This window comes from Engraulis encrasicolus, chromosome 21 (assembly GCF_034702125.1).
Source record: "Engraulis encrasicolus isolate BLACKSEA-1 chromosome 21, IST_EnEncr_1.0, whole genome shotgun sequence".
NCBI classification, from domain to species: domain Eukaryota; kingdom Metazoa; phylum Chordata; class Actinopteri; order Clupeiformes; family Engraulidae; genus Engraulis; species Engraulis encrasicolus.
In genome coordinates, this window is record NC_085877.1 from 6,094,895 (window position 1) to 6,114,214 (window position 19,320).

General features: G+C 41.9%; 3 protein-coding genes across 6 annotated transcripts in view; 2 read left to right on the forward strand and 1 right to left on the reverse strand.

The window, feature by feature from the left end:
• The first annotated feature begins 39 nt into the window (after window positions 1-39).
• On the forward strand, window positions 40-5,135 carry zgc:101765 (uncharacterized protein LOC450036 homolog). 3 transcript variants are annotated; one of them, XM_063187341.1, is made up of 2 exons: window positions 40-167; window positions 3,933-5,135. In XM_063187341.1, exons 1-2 carry the CDS (start codon window positions 129-131, stop codon window positions 4,800-4,802), a joined length of 909 nt encoding a protein of 302 aa, XP_063043411.1. In that variant the 5' UTR covers window positions 40-128; the 3' UTR covers window positions 4,803-5,135. The 3 variants fall into 3 exon arrangements, with proteins under 3 accessions (XP_063043411.1, XP_063043412.1, XP_063043413.1); XM_063187342.1 differs by lacking the exon at window positions 3,933-5,135 and adding an exon at window positions 439-2,382; XM_063187343.1 differs by lacking the exons at window positions 40-167; window positions 3,933-5,135 and adding exons at window positions 253-313; window positions 439-2,382.
• A 59-nt stretch (window positions 5,136-5,194) lies between these two features.
• badb (BCL2 associated agonist of cell death b) lies at window positions 5,195-9,909 on the reverse strand. The gene is made up of 4 exons (XM_063187344.1): window positions 9,752-9,909; window positions 8,886-9,017; window positions 8,118-8,332; window positions 5,195-7,106 (listed from the first exon to the last, which is right to left on the reverse strand). The coding sequence occupies exons 2-4, from the start codon at window positions 9,007-9,009 to the stop codon at window positions 6,963-6,965; spliced, it is 483 nt and encodes a 160-aa protein (XP_063043414.1). The 5' UTR covers window positions 9,010-9,017; window positions 9,752-9,909; the 3' UTR covers window positions 5,195-6,962.
• Window positions 9,910-11,580: 1,671 nt separating this feature from the next.
• The window catches only part of exoc6b (exocyst complex component 6B), a 111,027-nt gene continuing 103,287 nt past the window's right edge, over window positions 11,581-19,320 (forward strand). The window contains exon 1 of one of the 2 annotated variants that reach the window (XM_063187350.1): window positions 11,581-11,687. In XM_063187350.1, coding sequence (XP_063043420.1) covers window positions 11,599-11,687 — 89 coding nt within the window. In that variant the 5' untranslated portion in view covers window positions 11,581-11,598. The remainder of the gene's footprint in view (window positions 11,688-19,320) is intronic. The other variant, XM_063187351.1, reaches the window with a different exon arrangement.

Here is a 19,320-nt window from a genome sequence, read left to right on the forward strand (position 1 = left end):
AAGTCACATGACTTTAGTTTACACACGTGATGTGGGGGAGCAAGTTTTGTTGCTAGTAGCCTACATGTGAGAAATGATTCTACCAAGTTTAAAACCCAGAAAATAAATTATATTACTAAACCTGCGAAATGGTGGACTCAATAAATGAAGCTGACAGGAAGACACAGGTAAAAACACTAGATTATCAGTGTCCTTCTATATAAACGGTCGATTATTATAGCAAGCATCCAGCGCGCGCCTTGGTCTGTGCACCCACAACGAGTAGGAAAGTAGGGCTATGAAGATTCCTGCTGTCCTTGCAACTAATACTGGTGTCAGTAGTTTGAACGTTAACTTGTTTCAGCAGTGTTTGGAGTGCATTATATGCCACCTATTTAATTAGATGTACAATGAGATGTGTTGTACTGTGCATTTTAGTGAGTTGTGTTTTGTTTACAGATGTCTGACCACCAGGATTCAGTGTTGCTGAATACAGGGACCCGGATGCCACTCCTGGGCCTGGGCACTTATAAACTGCGAGGCAAGGAGAACGTAATGCTTGCTGTGGATGCAGCCCTTGGTGCAGGCTATCGCCACTTTGACACAGCTGCTGTGTATCGAAATGAAGTGGAAGTAGGACAGGCACTCCGTGAACTGTTGCCAAAACATGGGATTTCAAGGGCCGATGTTTTTGTCACCAGCAAGCTGGGGCCTCGGGACCAAGGCCCCATGGCATCTGAAGGTTGCCAGCGCAGCCTGGACCAGTTGGATCTAGACTACATCGATTTGTTCCTGGTTCACTGGCCCGGCACACAAGGCTTACGTGTGGAAGATCCACAGAACAGGGTAAACCGGGCACAGACCTGGGAGATCCTGGAGGACTTCCACAGTCGTGGACTGTTCCGGGCCATAGGCGTGTCAAACTACACTGTACGCCACATGGAGGAGTTGCTTGCGAGCTGCAAGGTGGTCCCTGCTGTCCTCCAAGTGGAATTCCATCCCAGGCTCATCCAGAAGGAACTGAGGGCCCTGTGTGCTGAGAGAGGGGTTTGCTTTGAGGCCTACTCCTCGCTGGGCACAGGGGCACTGCTGTCTGATCCCGCAGTGCTGGAAGTGGCCAGTGGATGTAAGAGAAACACAGCTCAGGTGCTGCTGAAATGGGCTGTGCAGCAGAACGTCCCCGTCCTGCCCAAATCATGCAACCCCAGCAGGGTGCTGGAAAATGGACAGCTGTTTGATTTTGAGCTTAGTCAGGAGGACATGAAAAAACTGACCAGTTTAGACAACGGGCAGAGATTTTGCTGGGATCCCACATTAGTAGCTTAAAATGCAACAAGAATTCAGAAAACGTTATATATTGAGCATAACTGAAATTAAATCAGTTCTCCGAGTCGTTAATATACAGAACATTTCTCCTAAGGAATTAGCCCATGGTGTGGGGTGAGGATGAAATAGCATAATGCTTCAAGCATTCATGTTTTCAATCACATTGAGTTTTCATTGAACAATTTTATGACACTATCTGGCAACGTCAAACATTATTAGTTAAATACAGACTGATTCTGGTTAAGAAATTTGGCAAAGAAACATTTTTGTTTTTTTTCATGAAACATTAAGGTGTTCTGAAAGATTGTGTGCTTTGTGCAACCATAGCTCAATTGAATTTATCTTGACAAAAAATATAAGGCATGGTCTGGACCATTAGTCCACTGTGAGACATTGTAACATTTGTGATTTGCCTTGAATGAATGTTTTGATTGTGAGGTGCATCTTCATTTATTTATGTTTTATTTGTGCAGCGAAGATGTGCGTATGTGTCAAATAATTACAGTTAGGTCACATGAGTTAAAACCAACTCAGTCACATGTTTTGCAAGATATTATTTTGTATGTGTCAAAAAATTATGAGATGCAGTAGTAATGATAAACAACAAACCTTACATTCATCACATGCATGTTCTTGATTAATGTGTCATTGATTTTTTTGAAAAGGTCATGTTCAAAGTAATAGTAATAGAGGCCTGATTAGGTAATGTCATTCATTTTGTGGAAAATGCAATTCTGTGCCTTTTGTGTAAAGGTGTAGTATGTAATTCTAGGCATTTCTTTTCAAAATGTATGCTGCTCTATTCACAAATCCGACCTTTTCATGAATATTTACTGTGTGATGAACTAATATTTACTGGTCTGGTCAAAGCACAGTACTTTTTGCAGCCAAATATGTATGACTGGTAATTCAAAATGGCAGACATGGAGAAGATCCACTTTTTAATACAGGATATGGGAAGTATACATTTCAAAGTCATAATGAATACTTAGAAGATGATGGTGTACACTTAAGAGACGATGAATGAAAGTGGTAATGACATGTATTACAACATGAATATAGCGCATAGGGATGCAAATTATCGATTAATTCATTAATCGTTTAGTTGATTGCCTTGTCTATTGACTTATGATTAATTGATAAGCTGCGTTTTTCCCCTGAAATGTCGGTTTCTCAAAAAAAAAAACCCTACTAAATCTCAAAATTTGAATACAAAATTGAGAAAATACTAAATTTAAATTAATTCTATTTAAATTATTTAATGGAAAGGTGATTTAAATATTCCCACTATTCACAGTTCACACACTCTTCATATGTCCATTTCACCATGCCTCATTTCTCTTGTCAGTTGAATTGATGATTAATTGCGATTAATGTTTTTAAATCGATTAAAGCATTGATCGATTAAAGTCGATTAATCGTTTGCATCCCCAACAGCGCATGAAGATGTTCCTATGGTGCCAGTGTCTGGTCGCCATGATCTACCCCTCGAGCTGAGTCACCAGGCCATTAGACCATACTACAGCAGTGGTCTCCAATTATTTTCCTCCAAGGGCCAAATTATGTAGCGAAAATGAGGCTGAGGGGCAGACAAATCGGCTGACTGTATGGCCACAGATAGCACACGTTTTCATTTGTTCCAACCTCATGGTTGTCCAAATGTATGCCAAGCCTGGGCCGGATCTGGCCCGATGGACACCATTTGGAGACCACTGCACTTAACTACAGGGTTTGAGGTTTGGTCTTATTTCACACAAGGTTTCATGTATCAGGTAGCCTCTGGCGGGCCTATTCACTATTTGCTGATAATACTCAAGTACATAATAACAACATTGCTATGACAGTACCGATAGCCTTAAGCAACAGATTAAGACATGGCCATTACAATTTTGGCGACAGTAAGGTTAGGTGTTGAAGAGGTAATCTAATTATTAAGAGGTACCTGCATGCCTTAAGACAAAAACATTGCATTGCTTGCATAGACGAATCAAGCCTGCTTGTAAAGTTACACTGCATCCCTCATGCAAGTGATTTTGAGCTGATGATAGCATCATGACATGTTTTATAGTCTATTGAACTGTTATTGGACTAATACAAGGCTTCACAGTCAATTGTTTGCTAGGAGTAAAAGAGTTAGAGTAAAAGGGTAAAAGAGTAAAAGGCCTGAGCAAAAGCGAGAGATATCAATCCCATCCACCCTTACCAGGTCACATGACTTTTGCACACGTGTTGTGAGTGAGCAAATGCAAAGGGTTGGGTTGCAGATAGTGCACGGAGGAAGAGGAAAGCACAAAGTTCAAACTGAAAGAGGAATCCTTCTGTATTTGCAAACCAGTGCACAGTGAGCGGTAAGGTGAAGCCAAAATTGCAGGTTCATATAAACATAATACTATGGCATGGGTTGTGCAACTGCAATGAATAGAGATAATTGTTATGGTCAGAATGCATACACACAGTGGAGTTGCACTGAACTATGAAAATGCCTTGCTGTCTGTAACTAATCCTTGTCAGATTCTTCAATGTTCCCTTGTTTTTGAACCTTTTGTAATGGATCATGCTTATTTAACATGATTATGCAATGGTTTGTTATGCATCATGTATTTTAGTCAGTTGTGTTTTGTTTGCAGATGTCTGACCACCAGCGTTCCGTCTTGCTGAATACAGGGGCCCGGATGCCACTCCTGGGCCTGGGCACGTGGGAGTTGCGTGGCATAGAGACCTTAAGGCTGATTGTTGATGCAGCCCTTGCTGCAGGCTATCGTCTCTTTGACACAGCTGCTGACTATCAAAATGAAGTGGAAGTAGGACAGGCACTCCGTGAACTGTTGCCAAAGCATGGGCTTTCAAGGGCCGATGTTTTTGTCACCAGCAAGCTGGGGCCTCGGGACCAAGGCCCCATGGCATCTGAAGGCTGCCAGCGCAGCCTGGACCAGTTGGATCTAGACTACATCGATTTGTTCCTGGTTCACTGGCCCGGCACACAAGGCTTACGTGTGGAAGATCCACAGAACAAGGTAAACCGGGCACAGACCTGGGAGATCCTGGAGGACTTCCATAGTCGTGGGCTCTTCCGGGCCATAGGCGTGTCCAACTACACTGTACGCCACATGGAGGAGTTGCTTGCGAGCTGCAAGGTGGTCCCGGCTGTCCTCCAGGTGGAATTTCATCCCAGGCTCATCCAGAAGGAACTGAGGGCCCTGTGTGCTGAGAGAGGGGTCTGCTTTGAGGCCTACTCCTCGCTGGGCACAGGGGCACTGCTGTCTGATCCTGCAGTGCTGGAAGTGGCCAGTGGATGTAAGAGAAACGCAGCTCAGGTGCTGCTGAAATGGGCTGTGCAGCAGAACGTCCCCGTCCTGCCCAAATCATGCAACCCCAGCAGGGTGCTGGAAAATGGACAGCTGTTTGATTTTGAGCTTAGTCAGGAGAACATGAAAAAACTGACCAGTTTAGACAACGGGCAGAGATTTGATCCTGAAGATCCCACAGTAGTGGTGTAATAGAACTCTGAAATGGTGAAATTCAGAGAATTTCAGAGTTGGTCTTCCAAGTGTGGTTGGTACATGAAACAGCATAATGATTATGTGGATTTCACTAAATGAGATCACACTCATTGATTTGTTATTAACACTATTATATTGTTATCAACACTCATACTATACAAGAAACAATCTGGCAAATAAGGCACAGATTCAAATTTTGATCTTTTATCAAACATGACAATTTTAGAAAGAAGATGGTCGGTTACCTTAACTCAAGTGACTTTATCTTGACAACGGTTTATGGTATGGATCTGATAACTGGGTCGAAGTGATTAATAATGTTGCTGTTTTTATGTCTGATATAATGTGACCATTTGTATGTGTTATTAAAATGAAGATGTTCACACAAATCCATCATCTCATTTGTTTATTTTACAGCCCACAGGGATTTCCACACAATAATCCATTTCCCCCACAAATGTTACATTTAACAAACCTCAAAAGAGCACAAAACATAGATAAGACGCCTGAATGAAACTCAACATTAGACTTTCTCAAAGTCACATTGTGCATTGCATACTGTAAGCTAAGCCTGACATGCAGTTTGCTTGTTCTACCTACTGTAAGTGCATTTAGTAAGGGGACACACACAGGCACCAAGCACAACAAAACTGTAGGAATGAGGGAATGTAAAAGGAACTTGCACCGATGAAGTAAAATAAAAGCATTACTTCCCTTCTCGCTTCAGCAAATAACAGACACAGGTATGCTACTTGAATTTAAAAAAATGCAGTTTGGGGTTTTAGTTGTGCCTAAAGCATCACAAGTATTATTATTATTCTCCATGGCTCTGTTCTCCATATTGCTTACCAGTGTTATTTCCAGAGTTATGGCTTCCCACTAACCCAACAGTGCAGTTAGACAAATACACACTCAAAAATAGTTTATTTGTTGTGGCTGTGTATTTTAGTTATGGTAAATCCCTGAAATGCAGTGCATCAGGAATATTGTGGTTTTGCCCCGGCCATTACTGCATCCGCCACTCCAGAAATTGGCGTGAGAACTTTTGAACGTGGTGGATGGATTTGAACCAACTCTTAACACTATGATTGGTACGTGAACTGGTTAAATGTTGGTGACCAACGTTTTCAAGGGCGCTGAATGTCTTACTTACTTAAGAGGCCTTAAATGGTCAAGGTGGCAGTAGTTTTATGTTCTAACCTGAGGATTTGAGGATTTGAGGAATTTACCACTGACTGAGATTAAATATCGAAAGTACCATGAGAGGCCATCAAACAGTTAAAAAACTTTAAAAGGCACTTAAAGTGGCATAGCCCTTTTAACAAGGAACAGACATCCTTTTTTACAAATCATTTTATCAGTGGCCATGATCATGTCCAATGTTGTGGCCTAGTTCAGCATTTTCTAAGAAATTCGTAAGGGCATCATGGTTGTAAACATTGTTACAGTATTAATGCTTTGATTAGGGTATTAAAGAAAAAAATATATATACAGTAATTTCAAGTCTTAAAAGATGCAGGGTGAAATTATGTAAATATTTGTGGTTTCTTTTGGACCCTGGCTCACCATAGGTTGCCATTATGGATTCTCTGCATTTCAAATTGTAACTTTGAGTCCAAAATAATTAGCTGAGTAATTGTAGTTACTTCCTTGCATATGTTAACTCATAGCGAGTGGTAATCCTTGTAATAGATGGTTTGTATATGCATAATTCCTTTACAGTATGTTAGGGGGTTTCTCACTTGATTATACGAAATACTTTCAATACCCCAGTGGCCCATACATGGTTTGCTCCTTGGCATAATCATTAAAACACTGCTAATATTTTCATCAAAGTTTCTGACCATATAATTGCATAATATAAAACATCATCATAAAAATATCTGTTTCTAAGGCCCTACCAACTTCCAACAGCAAGCTTTCATCATGTTGCAGCACTGGTGAATGCCTCAGAGATTGAGTTGCATAGTGTTCATGCTGTCCAGGAGACACGAAGAAAGAGCTGTTTTAGTCAGGTGTGTAGGGTGTACAGTATGTGCAACGTTAAAATCCCTCATATGGAGAGCTGGTGTTTCCGTCAAGTCAGTGCATCCATCTTTCCATCCACTGATTTCTTGCCATCCTGTCTTTCTCTGGCCATAGTGTGGGATATGACTGTCACTCAGCAGCGCGGGTCTCTGAGGCGGTGATGCTGCCACTTGTGTCCCCCTCTGTCTCTTTGTGGCTGAAGAGGGAGGTGAACCAGCTGAAGGACGTCCTCATCTGCCGCGTCGTTCCGGCACTCTTCACCCTCTTCATCCCCTGGAAGATTAAAGGTAGATGTGTGGATGAAATATGTTTATTCTTCAGTTTAGAGTAATGTCACCGTAAAGGCAAACTACGCAACATGTCCAAGTCAATTAATCACCTGCACAAATCAGTCAGTCATTAAGCAAACAAAGAGTTTTCCATCTGTCACACCGCACATGAAAAATATAGGTAGTTTCTCTACGTACATGTGTGAGTAGCAACAACAAGTAGCCCTTCTGAGTGGAAATCTTTTTTTTTAATGCCAGTGTAGATGGCAGTGTATACCAGAAAATGTTAAGCACTGTGGCAAATAAAGTTCTGTGTATTTGAAACAATCATAACCAGTAGTTAGCTAATTGTCAGTTGATTCTTGTAGACAGAACCTCTTCTAAAAATTATTTTCCAGAGACTTCTCAGAGCTAAAATTTGTATCTTCACTGAGGTAAATGGTGTAAATTCAGGATGCATTTTTCTATATTAACTCTTGGAATCTATGTTGCAAATTACTTAAATCTCTTGAATATGTTTTTATTTCTAAATAGACAGTGGGCCAGCTGTGGCCTAATGGTTCGGGAGTTGGTCAATGGTCATGACATCCCCACACGTGTCAGCCACAGAGCAGCACCAGCTCACTTCAGGTGGCCATTGAGAGTGGAGAGTTGCAGGGTCGATTCCGCTACCAGTAGGAAAATTGTGGATGATCTGCTGAACCCCCATCCTCCCTAACCATTAAGCCACGGCTGCCCCCAAAATGACTTGCCCCCAAACAGCTAGCTATTTAGGTACAGGGTATTACCTACAGTCCCTAATGAAATATGGGGATACTGTTAGTTGCCTTGCTTAGGGGCATTTCAGCTATGGATTGAGCTGTCGTAAGGAGAGGTAAGGGTGGATATCTCAAACCTGCAAAAGTCTTATTCTAAGATCATAAACTCCCTGACCCAGAAGCCATGGCTGCCCCTATTCATGCCTTTTTTGTGGACTATCTGAAAGTGCGTTTAAAAGCAAGTGGCTCAACTTTACCCCTTTGTCTAATAGCATAGTGTCAAACTCATCACTCATCCTCCTCAGCTGCTGGCCGTACTTCCTGGCGGCCCAGAGAGCTGGTGGCGCAGAGCGGGAGCGAACCCGGAACGGCGCATTTTCGATGGAAAAGCAGTCATCGTCAGTGAGCCCACTCTCTGGATTTATATGGGTCTGGTCTTCAGATTTAACCCGATGTCTTGCAGACAGTTTCCCTGTAGGTTAAGTAAATGACATCATGAACCTTCCTTTCATCATGTCTTCCTCCCTTTTCTGTTGCTATTCCACTAAAGGCAAGAATGTGGTGGAAATAACAGCAAAGTGTAGTTGGAGTAAGTGATCAACAAAACCCCTGAGCTAAAGCTCTGAGCCAATGGCTATGTTGCTATAACATGTTTACAAGGCTTAGGGAGGAAGGTTAACTAACATTCTGCCTTGGAGGCCCTTGGTGGAATTTGAAGTGGCCCCTCGAAGGTTACCCACCCCTGTGTTAGGCCTTCATATAGGCTGATCAACTGAAATTTCCTTTACTGAAAGTATTCACAAACTGAAGGGTTTCCAGCACAAGGTGCTACCACCTCATCGTAAAACAAGAAGCATGACAATAGCAACCTGTTATACATGTTATTTTAACCTTTGGCCTGCATGCATGTTACTGATAGTCATCACAATACATTTTCAGGTCAGTGTAATATTAAAAAAGTATCAATCACCTACATTCTCACAGTGGTCAGGATGCCAGTCAAATGATAAAAACTCAGTCAATACCTTGTGGTTTGTATTCAGGTATGTACAGTGTGTTCCCTGATTGTGGCACAGTGGCCTGTGGTTTGTCCAGAGCGTCTACTGATCCATCCGATTCAGGATCTGATATATGGAACATCTGTGCCATTGCAGCATCTGTAATAAAGGAAACAGATTGTTTCCAAATTGGGCAGAGTACAAGAAAAGACATTAACATGAACATTAATCATTGACACAATTCAACCAGATGAGCATCTTTCAATTAAAATACAGTATACAGTAGGCTAATTGTTCCAGTCAATAAATGAACCAGCTCATTCAGGGCATAAGGAACGTTGCTTTCTTTTTAACCAGGTTTGTCTGTAGAATTTTGTAGCCTAATGACTGAAGTGTGTGCAGATCCCCCCCGGCCGTCACCTGTGCGCCTACACGGGGAACTGCGGATTTGAAGACATCGGCGCACACACACTAAGTTAGTAGGGCCTAACTTAAACCTAATAGCCGAATTTTAAACAAAGCTTTTAGGCATACAGCCGCCTGTATTGCACAACAACGGCAAGTGACGCCTTGACAGTCATTCAACTCATGGAGAACAATTCATCCTCGGCGGCGTTTTGGTTGCAACATTGTAACAACAACGTTACTTCCTGTTGTTTTCCTGGTTGCCAACAGGTAACATTTCACTTGACAAAATTAGTTTTCTTCATTTGTATATCACTTTCGTGATGCAATAGGTAGATTTAGTGGATATTCTGTTACAGAAGTCATACAAATGATATCCCAGAAAACGATATCCATAGCCTACAGCGAGTGAGAGCTGTCAAAATACCCGAGGACTTGGCTGCTGGACTGAAGTGATAAATTCGACACATGAATAACACGGCACATACCTGACTAATATCTTAAAGTACGACGGTCGTGAGCGTGGATCAATTGTAACGTCGACATCGACGTTAGCACAAGTTGCAATTCGTGTTTAGCCTTTAGTGTCTAAAGTTTTAGCTGTAGAGTCTAGAGTAGTTGGACTCGCGGGTGAACTGTACTCTCCGCCCAGCTTATCAACACGCGTTGCTGGTGACATCATTGCAATGAGCTGGAATCTTGTCCTGTGCTTGTGCAGACAAGATACCTATTTCGCCATTCACTGATGTTTCTATATCACTTGCAACATAGCTCCTAAAGCTGATCACTGTGGCATTTGGCATCAGTAAAATGTATTAGGGCTATGCATTATTAATAATTAAATTGTGTAGAACTAGTATCAATGTGTTATTAATGCACAATTATTGCTATTAGGCTATAGCCTATAATTTAACAAATAGGCCTACAAAATTGCAATAAATTATGTAGAAGGTGTAGCATACATTGTAGAGAAATTTAACTAGGTCAGTAAGTTATGTCACAAGTTAACCAAACAGTCATAATACTTTCCAAATCCACTAGGCTGCCAGTTAAAATAAATAATAAACAACAAAAATCAACGCAAATAGTGGGAATTTGTTTTTTTTTGTAGATGTGATAATTTAATGTAGGCTAATTATGATCTACCTTTAAATATCTCTATTCATACTGTATGTCTGACTGAAATCCTATGTGAGAGTCAGCATCATTGATATGACACTTCCCCCTTTATCAAATAGTCTTGTGCTGTCGTAGCATACACAGAGAACAGCCTACTGGAATTCTGTAGCCTATATGTGCCCCACTACCACACACTTGAATTAATCCCCATATTTGTCATATACAGTACAGTTCAGTACAGTACACATACATAGGCTACAGTAGGCCTATGTTTGACAGCATAAACAATATGGTGCAGTGATGGGAAACTGGACTCAGGTGCCCAAATACCCAAATTAGAGTCTTCCAAAAAGGCGTACACACTTTAAACAGAGATTCTTTTAAGTATAGGCTATATCTCTCTACTCTCTCTGCTTTAAACCACTGCAATGTACCGTAGTTGCTCATTAAATACACACAATTTTCAAAATGTAGATTTTACAGATATAGCTTTATTGTTCTGTCACAGCCTATTCCCAAACTTTTCCCCGAGAGGTGCCCTGCAAAACTCACTGAAAGTAAATGCAGCCGTTGAAGGTGAATACAGATAGGCCTACATAAAAAATCCAAGGGAATTGTGTGCCAGCCATGTTGTGTCTGGATCAGAATGGATGTAAATATGAGAACAGGTAGCAAAACAACAAAATGATTGATTTACTTTAAAGTCTATTACACTTTGAAAAGTGTGAAAAGTGTGAATACATTGGGACACCACACCTATTGTTGTTGTGTCATATTATTACTACTACTACTATTATTATTATTATTATTATTATTATTATTATTATTATTATTGTTGTTGTTATTATTGTTATTGTAATTATTATGCTATTGTTGTTATTGTTATTGTTATTGTTGTTGTTGTTGTTGTTGTTGTTGGTATGTATGGAATAATCTGTTTAGAGATGTTCATTAGGCACTGGTGTGAAAAAGTTCAGACTATTTAGGCCTACTTCTGTATTTACGCATTTGGTGAGGAAGTTTGTTTTCCCTGGATATGCCTACTTTTCCATAGTATGAGTTTTATCATTTGTCTGGGCCACTTTAGTTGGACTTTTAACTACAGTCTACCCAACCCGGAAGAAAATCATGTCCACTTTTCACCACAAAAGTCGCCCTTAGAAATGGCCCCAGCTCTTAAAGTGACGCATACGAGAGGTGCAGTTGGGAATGGAAGATGGCGAGTGTAGAAACCGCTGCGGAGCACGAACGAATTTTACGGGAGATTGAAAGCACCGACACCAACTGTATTGGACCTACTCTCAGGTAAGATGTTAAACAACTTAACAAACCACTTGTTTGAAATTATTTTGGAAAGTTTGTTGGTTGTCATTCAGAAGTACTAAGAGTGATCTGTATGAAAAGGGTGTCTCCTCGGTTGCAGAAACTTCCCAGACTTTCAAAGAGTCTTCATCGGACTTGTGAATAGCTGGTTCATGGCGTTTACCTCAGAACGCAGAAAAAATACATCGTTGGTATCTCTAGGAAGACGCTCGAAATCATTGTCATTCTGGTCGCATAGTACTTAGTTGTGCGTGAGGCACAGATTCGACTGAACTCTGTTGACAGACAATGACTTTGTTCTGGTCAAAAGTAGTAAGAGTGTCACACACAACACCAAGAATGCTTGTTTTTGTTGAGACGTTTCCCCATTATCCTGTGCGTAATAAACCAAACCCGTGCGTAAAACCCACAGATGTGTTTAATCACTTAGAAAAAAACAAAGCTGTATTTCAACAAGTTTTCTGTGAATGACACAACCAAAAACAGACACTTGCATGGGTTAGTTACCTTCATGGAAAACAAAGGTTGAACAGTTAAAGAATGACTTCAGAACAAGTTTTCTGCTGGGAGAATGTCTCTGTCGCAAGCAGGCAGTTTTTTTGTTCTTGTTTTTAGTGAGGGCAGCATTAAAACTAGTTACATTCCTTCCCATTCGCAGCAACAGTGTCCAAGCACATTGGCCATTATATCTTGATTAAACATATGCATGATCATGTATCGTGAAAACATTACAGAGGAGAATTACATGAGAGAATGCTGCCATTTGGTTAATGATAATTGACCATGCACATTATTCTCTTTTCCTGAGAGGAGACCTCAGTATAGCAACTACCAGCCTGTTTTCACATGGGTCACAGGGCTGTGTCATGTTGAGTTGTTTATCTGATGCGTGCCAGACACGACTCACTTGACTATGAGGTTGATGACTTGCTGTGCAGGGGGGATTGTAGAGGGGCTGTCCAGCAGCATAACTCCCCCATGACTCTCCTGAAATGGACCCTCTGCACAGTAGAACGTGACACACATGGCATTACGGGGAGACGGTAGAGATTTCGGGCATAAGCATGCTGTGACCATTGGCTTTTGCATCGTCTGTCTAGATCAGTGTACTAGAGGGAATGCGAACACACCTCAGGGGGTAGGTGGAAAAATACAAATACATGGAGTGTAGTCACATCTGGATAGTGGGAGAGATATAGAACATCAGTTAGGGGGTACTCCTGATATGGCAGAATGGTTTAGGGATACGCACACAGGACAACAAATGTTGGGAAACACTGGTCTACATGACTGTGTATCTGTATTATGACTGTGTATCTCGACAGTGAATGTTTTGACGGCATGCACACAGAGAGTTTGTTGAGAGCATGTGTCTGTCTGTGTCACTTAGTTGTGAATGAATATTCCGTGACGTAATGACTCGCAGTGTGGCAAGGCATTGTGTGTGTGTGTGTGTGTGTGTGTGTGTGTCTCTGTGTGTGTGTGTGTGTGTGTGTGTGTGTGTGTGTGTGTGTGTGTGTGTGTGTGTGTGTGTGTGTGTGTCTCTGTGTGTGTGTGTCTCTGTGTGTGTGCGTGTGTACATGCATTACTGCATGTGTACAGACAGGCTGTGCACTCACAGACACAGGCACAGTCCAGTACTGCTGGTCGCTCTGAAGTGATTCAGTCTTCCCAGTGCTTCCACTGTTCCTTCTTCATAAACATTTGGAGTCTGAGTCAAAGTGCCCATACGCGCACAGGAGCGAGAACAAACACACGGCTATTTTTATCTGCTTTCTGATGATGCCAGGATGTCTTCGGCAAGGATGTGAAGGAGCGTGCGTGTGCGCGTGTGCGCGCATGTGTGTGTGTGTGCGTGTGTGTACGTGTACAGGCACAACTATTTTCTTTCAGGAAAAAAATGTCCTTGGGAAATTGTGCTTAGATAATGGAGACAATTATTAATATCAGTGTCTTGTGTTTTTGCCACTTTGTTGTTGGTGTATAAGTGTGTCACTATTAAGCTTGCCAGAATTGTTGTCAAATGTAGTACTGTACAATTGCTATATCATCTGTAAGCATAGAAGGTGAAAGAAAAAATATAATCTTTTATAACTGTGTTATGTGTAGTCTATCTTGACCTCAGATATTCTCTCTAAAGCTACAGTATTTATCAAGTAAATATACTGTATGTTTGTTATTATTTGTCCTATTTTTGTGGTTATATTTTTTTATATATTACCTGAATTATGCTGAGGTGGAGAGTATGTGTTTCAGTGCAAGTCCAAAAAGCATTAAGAGTTATTTTTGTCAGCCATAGCTTGCAAAATAATTATTGTTTGGCCAATTATTTGTTTGGAACTGAAAACCATAGTTATGGCAGGGCATGTTTTTGCACTTTTTAATATATATATTTTTGTAATTTATTGGGGAAGCAGAAAAGCACTTTTTGCCTCATGGCTGTAATCTAAGATCTTCGATCAGCATGTTTTTTTGCTGACTGGATTTGGGACAGCTGGCTGCACTGTCCTAGAATAACACGAGCACGCAGACAAAAATCAATGCCCTCATTCCACTGCTTGCTAAAATAAAATCAGTTGTCCTGGCTGTGCCATACTAGCCTGGTTGTACCATGCCCTTGTACTAATTTCATTGGAATGATGGAGATGGTAAAGCCAGGCTAGTGCCATAGTACACTCGAATACCTACATGGCCGACCAGTGGGCCCCGGCCCACAGTTTGGGAATCACTGTTTTAGGGCTATGTCCACAATACACATTTGTCTGTTGTCATAATTTCCAAACAGAAACATTAATTGGTGGTGATGATCTCTGCCTTATAACTTAACCCATCACAAGTCCAGAGCCCTTCCGTTCTTTACTAACTGGCTAATGAGCACATAGCCAACCCAGAAGGTCATAATCCGATTCGATCCACCGTCCAATTCGATTCGATATCGATCTTCTGTATTGCTGGGTTGTTACTTCAACCCATTCATGCCTAGAATTCTAAGACCAGCTATAAAAACCTAAGTATCTCAGCCTCTGAAGCCCATACAAACATGAAATACAGTACCTTGGTATGAGACAAAGAAGTGTGAAACTTGGTATGAGAGAGAAGGGTAGGAAAAGACTGGCACTATTTACATGAACAGCGTGTATTTATGTAGCCTACATGTGGAAGAGAGCTAGAGGATGTGGTTGAGAAAATAGCGCATATAATCATCTGCAAATGATCAAATCACAAAGTTTTGAATCAACATCACACTTTTCGAACATGAATTGATATTGGATCGCGGATCGATCTTTTGAACCCCGCCCTACCTACAGTAGGTGTTTGTTGGAGATCAAGACTCAGACCTTTTAATCACTAGTGTAAACTGCAGAGCAACCTGGTTTTGAGTGTATGCGGATGCCAATGGTAATAATGTAAGGATTGCATTGTAAGAAGTCCCTTGTCATCAGGTAGTACACACACACAAGGCAAATATTTAATACTCAGTGCAAGATAACAATAACAAAGCAGGTCTGAGGAGCTGGAGCCGGTTGTGTATCGGTGATGCAGCGCAGAATTTAGTTTTGTACGTTATGTCACCTTTGCAATTCATTATAAGTATGCTGTCAATTTGGGAGAAAAAGCATGAATTTTCAGCCAGACAGCTGTCTCGAGTGCATGTAATACCCATTTCCAGAAATGACTGCTGTCTCCACTTGCTTTAACTGCCTGGGCTTGTTCCACATCCATCTTAGGGTGGGGTGCGTTTAAGAGATATTGCTGCTGTCTCCGGCACATTCTTGGATGGTCAAGCTTGACTCTAAGCGCACAGAAGGGAATGCATTACCCCCCATCTACTTAAAAATGAAACATGCCACTGACCCGATATTCTCTTGGAAGTATACACTTTTGGTGTATCATTCTGGCATGAATGATCCTGCCTCACATCACTAATACAAGTATTCAGTTGACAAATTGCTATAATATTGTCATACATTTGGGGAAATGGTTTTGTTTAATGGTAGATGATGTAGTGGTATGATGAGATGATTTAGTGCTTTGGATGAAGGTGAATGTCCATGTGTATGTGTGTGTATGTGTCTTATGTGTTTATCCACTCAAGTGCGTGAATTTTCTTTTCGAAAACGGCAGATTATTGATTACGCTTCTAAGACTACGATGGAGCTTTGTTCGCTAGTACACTTGTAAATTTGGCTACTGCATCACTTGGAGGAGGAAGGAATTGGATTTGAGAAAGGATTTGACTGTCCAAAAAGAGTTGAATAGGCTTTTGTTCATGTTCATATGATCGATGTGGACTTTTTAACGCCATGCCGCAACAGTGTTTTATATAAATATATCACCATTCTAATAAGGGAAGTGCCTCTCTTTTCTTAGCCACTCTCTGTCCTCTGCCAAGGATTGTTGACCTGTTCTTGGCTCTGTTGTCAGCATCATAGACCACTTGGAAGGTGGGTGATTAATTACAAACAAGAAGTCATCCAATCTTTTTTTGTCCCTCTTGCCCAACCCTTAGCACGACAACTCTGTCGTCACACAATATCCCACCTAAGGCCCTCCCGTATTGGCCACTCCCTGTCGTCGACGTCCACTGCCAAGGGCTGTTGACCTGTTCTTGGCCCTGTTGTCTACATCATAGATGACTGTAATGTCTCGGCTATTGAGAAGAAACTCACTAGATTTACATGTAAGAGTAAGTAACGGGGTCTTGTTTTTTTGTCCTTCTGTCCTGCCCAAACCCTTAGCACGACAACAATCCAACAACATCCCACCCCCGTTTTTCCTTATAGCTCAACTGGGAATCACCAGCCAAGGCCTTGCCTGGCCCTTTCAGTCACTCTCTGTCCTCTGCCAAAAATTGTTGACCTTCTCTTGGCGCTGTCGGCAGCACCTTGTAGACGACTGGAAGGCAGGGATATTGAACGGAAGTTGCCTAAATTAATTACATGTAAGAATAAGCCACAGGGTCTTGTTTGTCCCTCTTGCCCAACCCTTTGCACGACAATATCCCACGCCCATTTTTCCTGATGGCTCGACTGGGAACTGTCAGCCGAGGCCTTCCCTGGCCTTGGAACACGCAGCGTGCAATCAAGAGCAATTAACCTGCAAACAATGAGGGACCTGATAAGGAAGTCCCTCGCTGTTGCTGGTACTTCCAGGCACGCTGCTCCTTCCAGAGGATGGAGGCAGGGATGGACATTAGAGACCGGGTCAAGAGGTCACGGCGAGCAGGAAAAAATGATTTCGCTTCGCCAACAAACAGCTGGCAGAGAGCCATCAGGTGGAAAACTATAGCAGCTTATTACGAGAGGATCTTTCACTATAATTTTGCTAATACACAGGCTGTCCCAAATCATGTATACTCACATGTTAATCTTTGTAAAGTCGGTGTTATGAAATTCATTAAATGTTCCAAGTTACATGGCATCAGACATAATTATATTGTTCTTGGAAAACCTTGTCTTTGAGTCAAGTTGTCTTTGAAACGAAATATTCTTGGCTCTTTTTTTAGCTTGTTTTCTCTGCATTGCTGTGTATGCTTTTTAAGTTAGATTAGATTGATTTGATTTTGCATCACTGTTCTTAATGCCCGAGTGTATGTGTACAGTGGATCCTGTACCACCGTCATGCCATATATCCAGTCCTCTTATAGTGGTTTAAAAATAGCTCTTTGGAATGGATGCGTCTCCCCAAGGGCCCCGAGCGAGCTGGCTGAAAACCATCTTGATGTAATGGTGAAAGGTCACCTCAATTTTCTTGTGCACATTTGACTCATGTCCCTTCACAAATAACACAAATAACTGAGTTTGTCGTATGATAATCCAAGTAAAAAAACAATGAGCATGAACATTTTTATGCTGCATCTCAGTTTTTATTACTGTATGAGTGAGTTCGTCTTGTGCTGACTTGAAGAATCATCTTCAGTTTCAGTTCGTACATGGGAATCATTCACAGTATGTCATCACATAGGTGACCAATCAAACAGGTTCTTGCTCATGCTATGCTTTCCTTTGATGCACAGTGTTATCATTGGCTAGTTTAATCGCGCTGAAGCTGAGATTTATTCGCTTGTAATTGGGCATGTCACACTGCGGAGAGAAATATTGTCGAAATTGTGTGAGATGTGCGATGCTGTATGATGAAAAATCTGGTATTTATAAATAGCCGTTTCCACATGCACAGGGCCTCAGTAATGCCTGGGTGTGGAGCCTGCAGCAGGACGGGTGGCTGGTGCAGCCAGATCCACACCCTGCTGAGTCAGACCACTTGCTGGCTACAGAGAGAGAGAGGAGAGAGAGGAGAGAGTGTGACGCACAGCTCCAAATTAGCATTGGGTGGAGTGTTCCCCGTGACAGACAGACAGACAGACAGACAGACAGACAGACAGACAGACAGACAGACAGACAGACAGACAGACTCTCTCTCTCTTTCTGTCTTTCTCTCTCTCTCTGTGTCTTTCTCTCACTCTCTCTGTCTTTCTCTCACTCTCTCTCTGTCTTTCGCTCTCTCTCTCTCTGTCTTTCGCTCTCTCTCTCTCTGTCTTTCGCTCTCTCTCTCTCGCTCTCTCTTTCTCTCTCACCCCACTCACACATCCCACTCACACTGTACTACTAAGGTTCTATGCTACAAGCCAGACAGTGCCCACCTGAAGTTACGTGTGTGTATACAGGACTTAAGATGTGTACAGGACATGCGCCGGGTTCTCCATTATCTGCAACTAATCTGCAAGTCTTGGGCTAGACATTCCTTGCAGCATGAACGACTGTGTCTTTCTACATCCTCGCATTATACACACGGACATTGTGTCTCCCTTGTAAGCCAGGAGCTGCTGTTGCTTGCTGTAGAATTACAGACAATTTCGACTTGTATTGCTCACACTACTCTTGACTGGGGTTATGATTCAAATGTCTTGACATACTAAAAGGTTAACTGTGGTAGGTGTCTGCTGATATTGCATAACATTTGGGGGCATGATATTTGGAGCATGTTAAGACACACTATGTAAACAAAGCATGCCGCACAACCTCGCAAGAACTCGGAAAGGGTTGAACCAAAAAAAAAGTGGCATCTTCTTTGGGTACTGACAAGTCAAAGGTAGCGTTTGAGCAATGCAGCTGCTTGTAGAAATTGGCTGAAATTTTCCTTTTAGTCAGCACAGAGTGTGGTAAATATCTTCATCGGGACAATGGAAATGAGTGAAACTAGGCTGTTCGATCCTTAACCACTCTTACACTTGTACACTTACACTCATTGTTACAGTGTGTTGTAATTGCTCCAGTTTGTCTTTAAAAGCCACTGGTGGCGGGTACATGGAGAAGATGGATGGAAATGTGTTGGGACTAATAAAAGTCATTTTGGAAAGAAAACGCACAACCTCACTATTTGGAGATATACCGCTTGAAGGTAACAGGCCCAGGTAATGTGACTAAACCTGATTTCTTGACCTCTCGTCTTCCATTTGTCAACGCCTGGGCTGCTGAGGCATAGCCAGGCCATGCCCTCCTGTGACGCCTTCAGCGCTGCTTCTAGTCAGGCCAAAAGCAATGTAAATGTCGTGTCTGATCTCCTGAAAAATCAGGAACTCCTCCGACTTTGTCAATCAACAAGTAGCAAAACAAGG

Bases quoted from the DNA above. Each gene is read 5' to 3' on its own strand.
- zgc:101765 (XM_063187341.1), top strand. From the start codon at position 129: ATGGTGGACTCAATAAATGAAGCTGACAGGAAGACACAG. The intron at 168-3,932 runs GTAAAAACACTA...TTTTGTTTGCAG, and splicing joins AAGCTGACAGGAAGACACAG to ATGTCTGACCACCAGCGTTC.
- badb (XM_063187344.1), bottom strand. From the start codon at position 9,009: ATGGCACAGATGTTCCATATATCAGATCCTGAATCGGATGGATCAGTA. The intron at 8,333-8,885 runs GTATTGACTGAG...CTTAACCTACAG, and splicing joins ACCTGAATACAAACCACAAG to GGAAACTGTCTGCAAGACAT. The intron at 7,107-8,117 runs GTAAAGTTGAGC...TTAATCTTCCAG, and splicing joins CTATGCTATTAGACAAAGGG to GGGATGAAGAGGGTGAAGAG.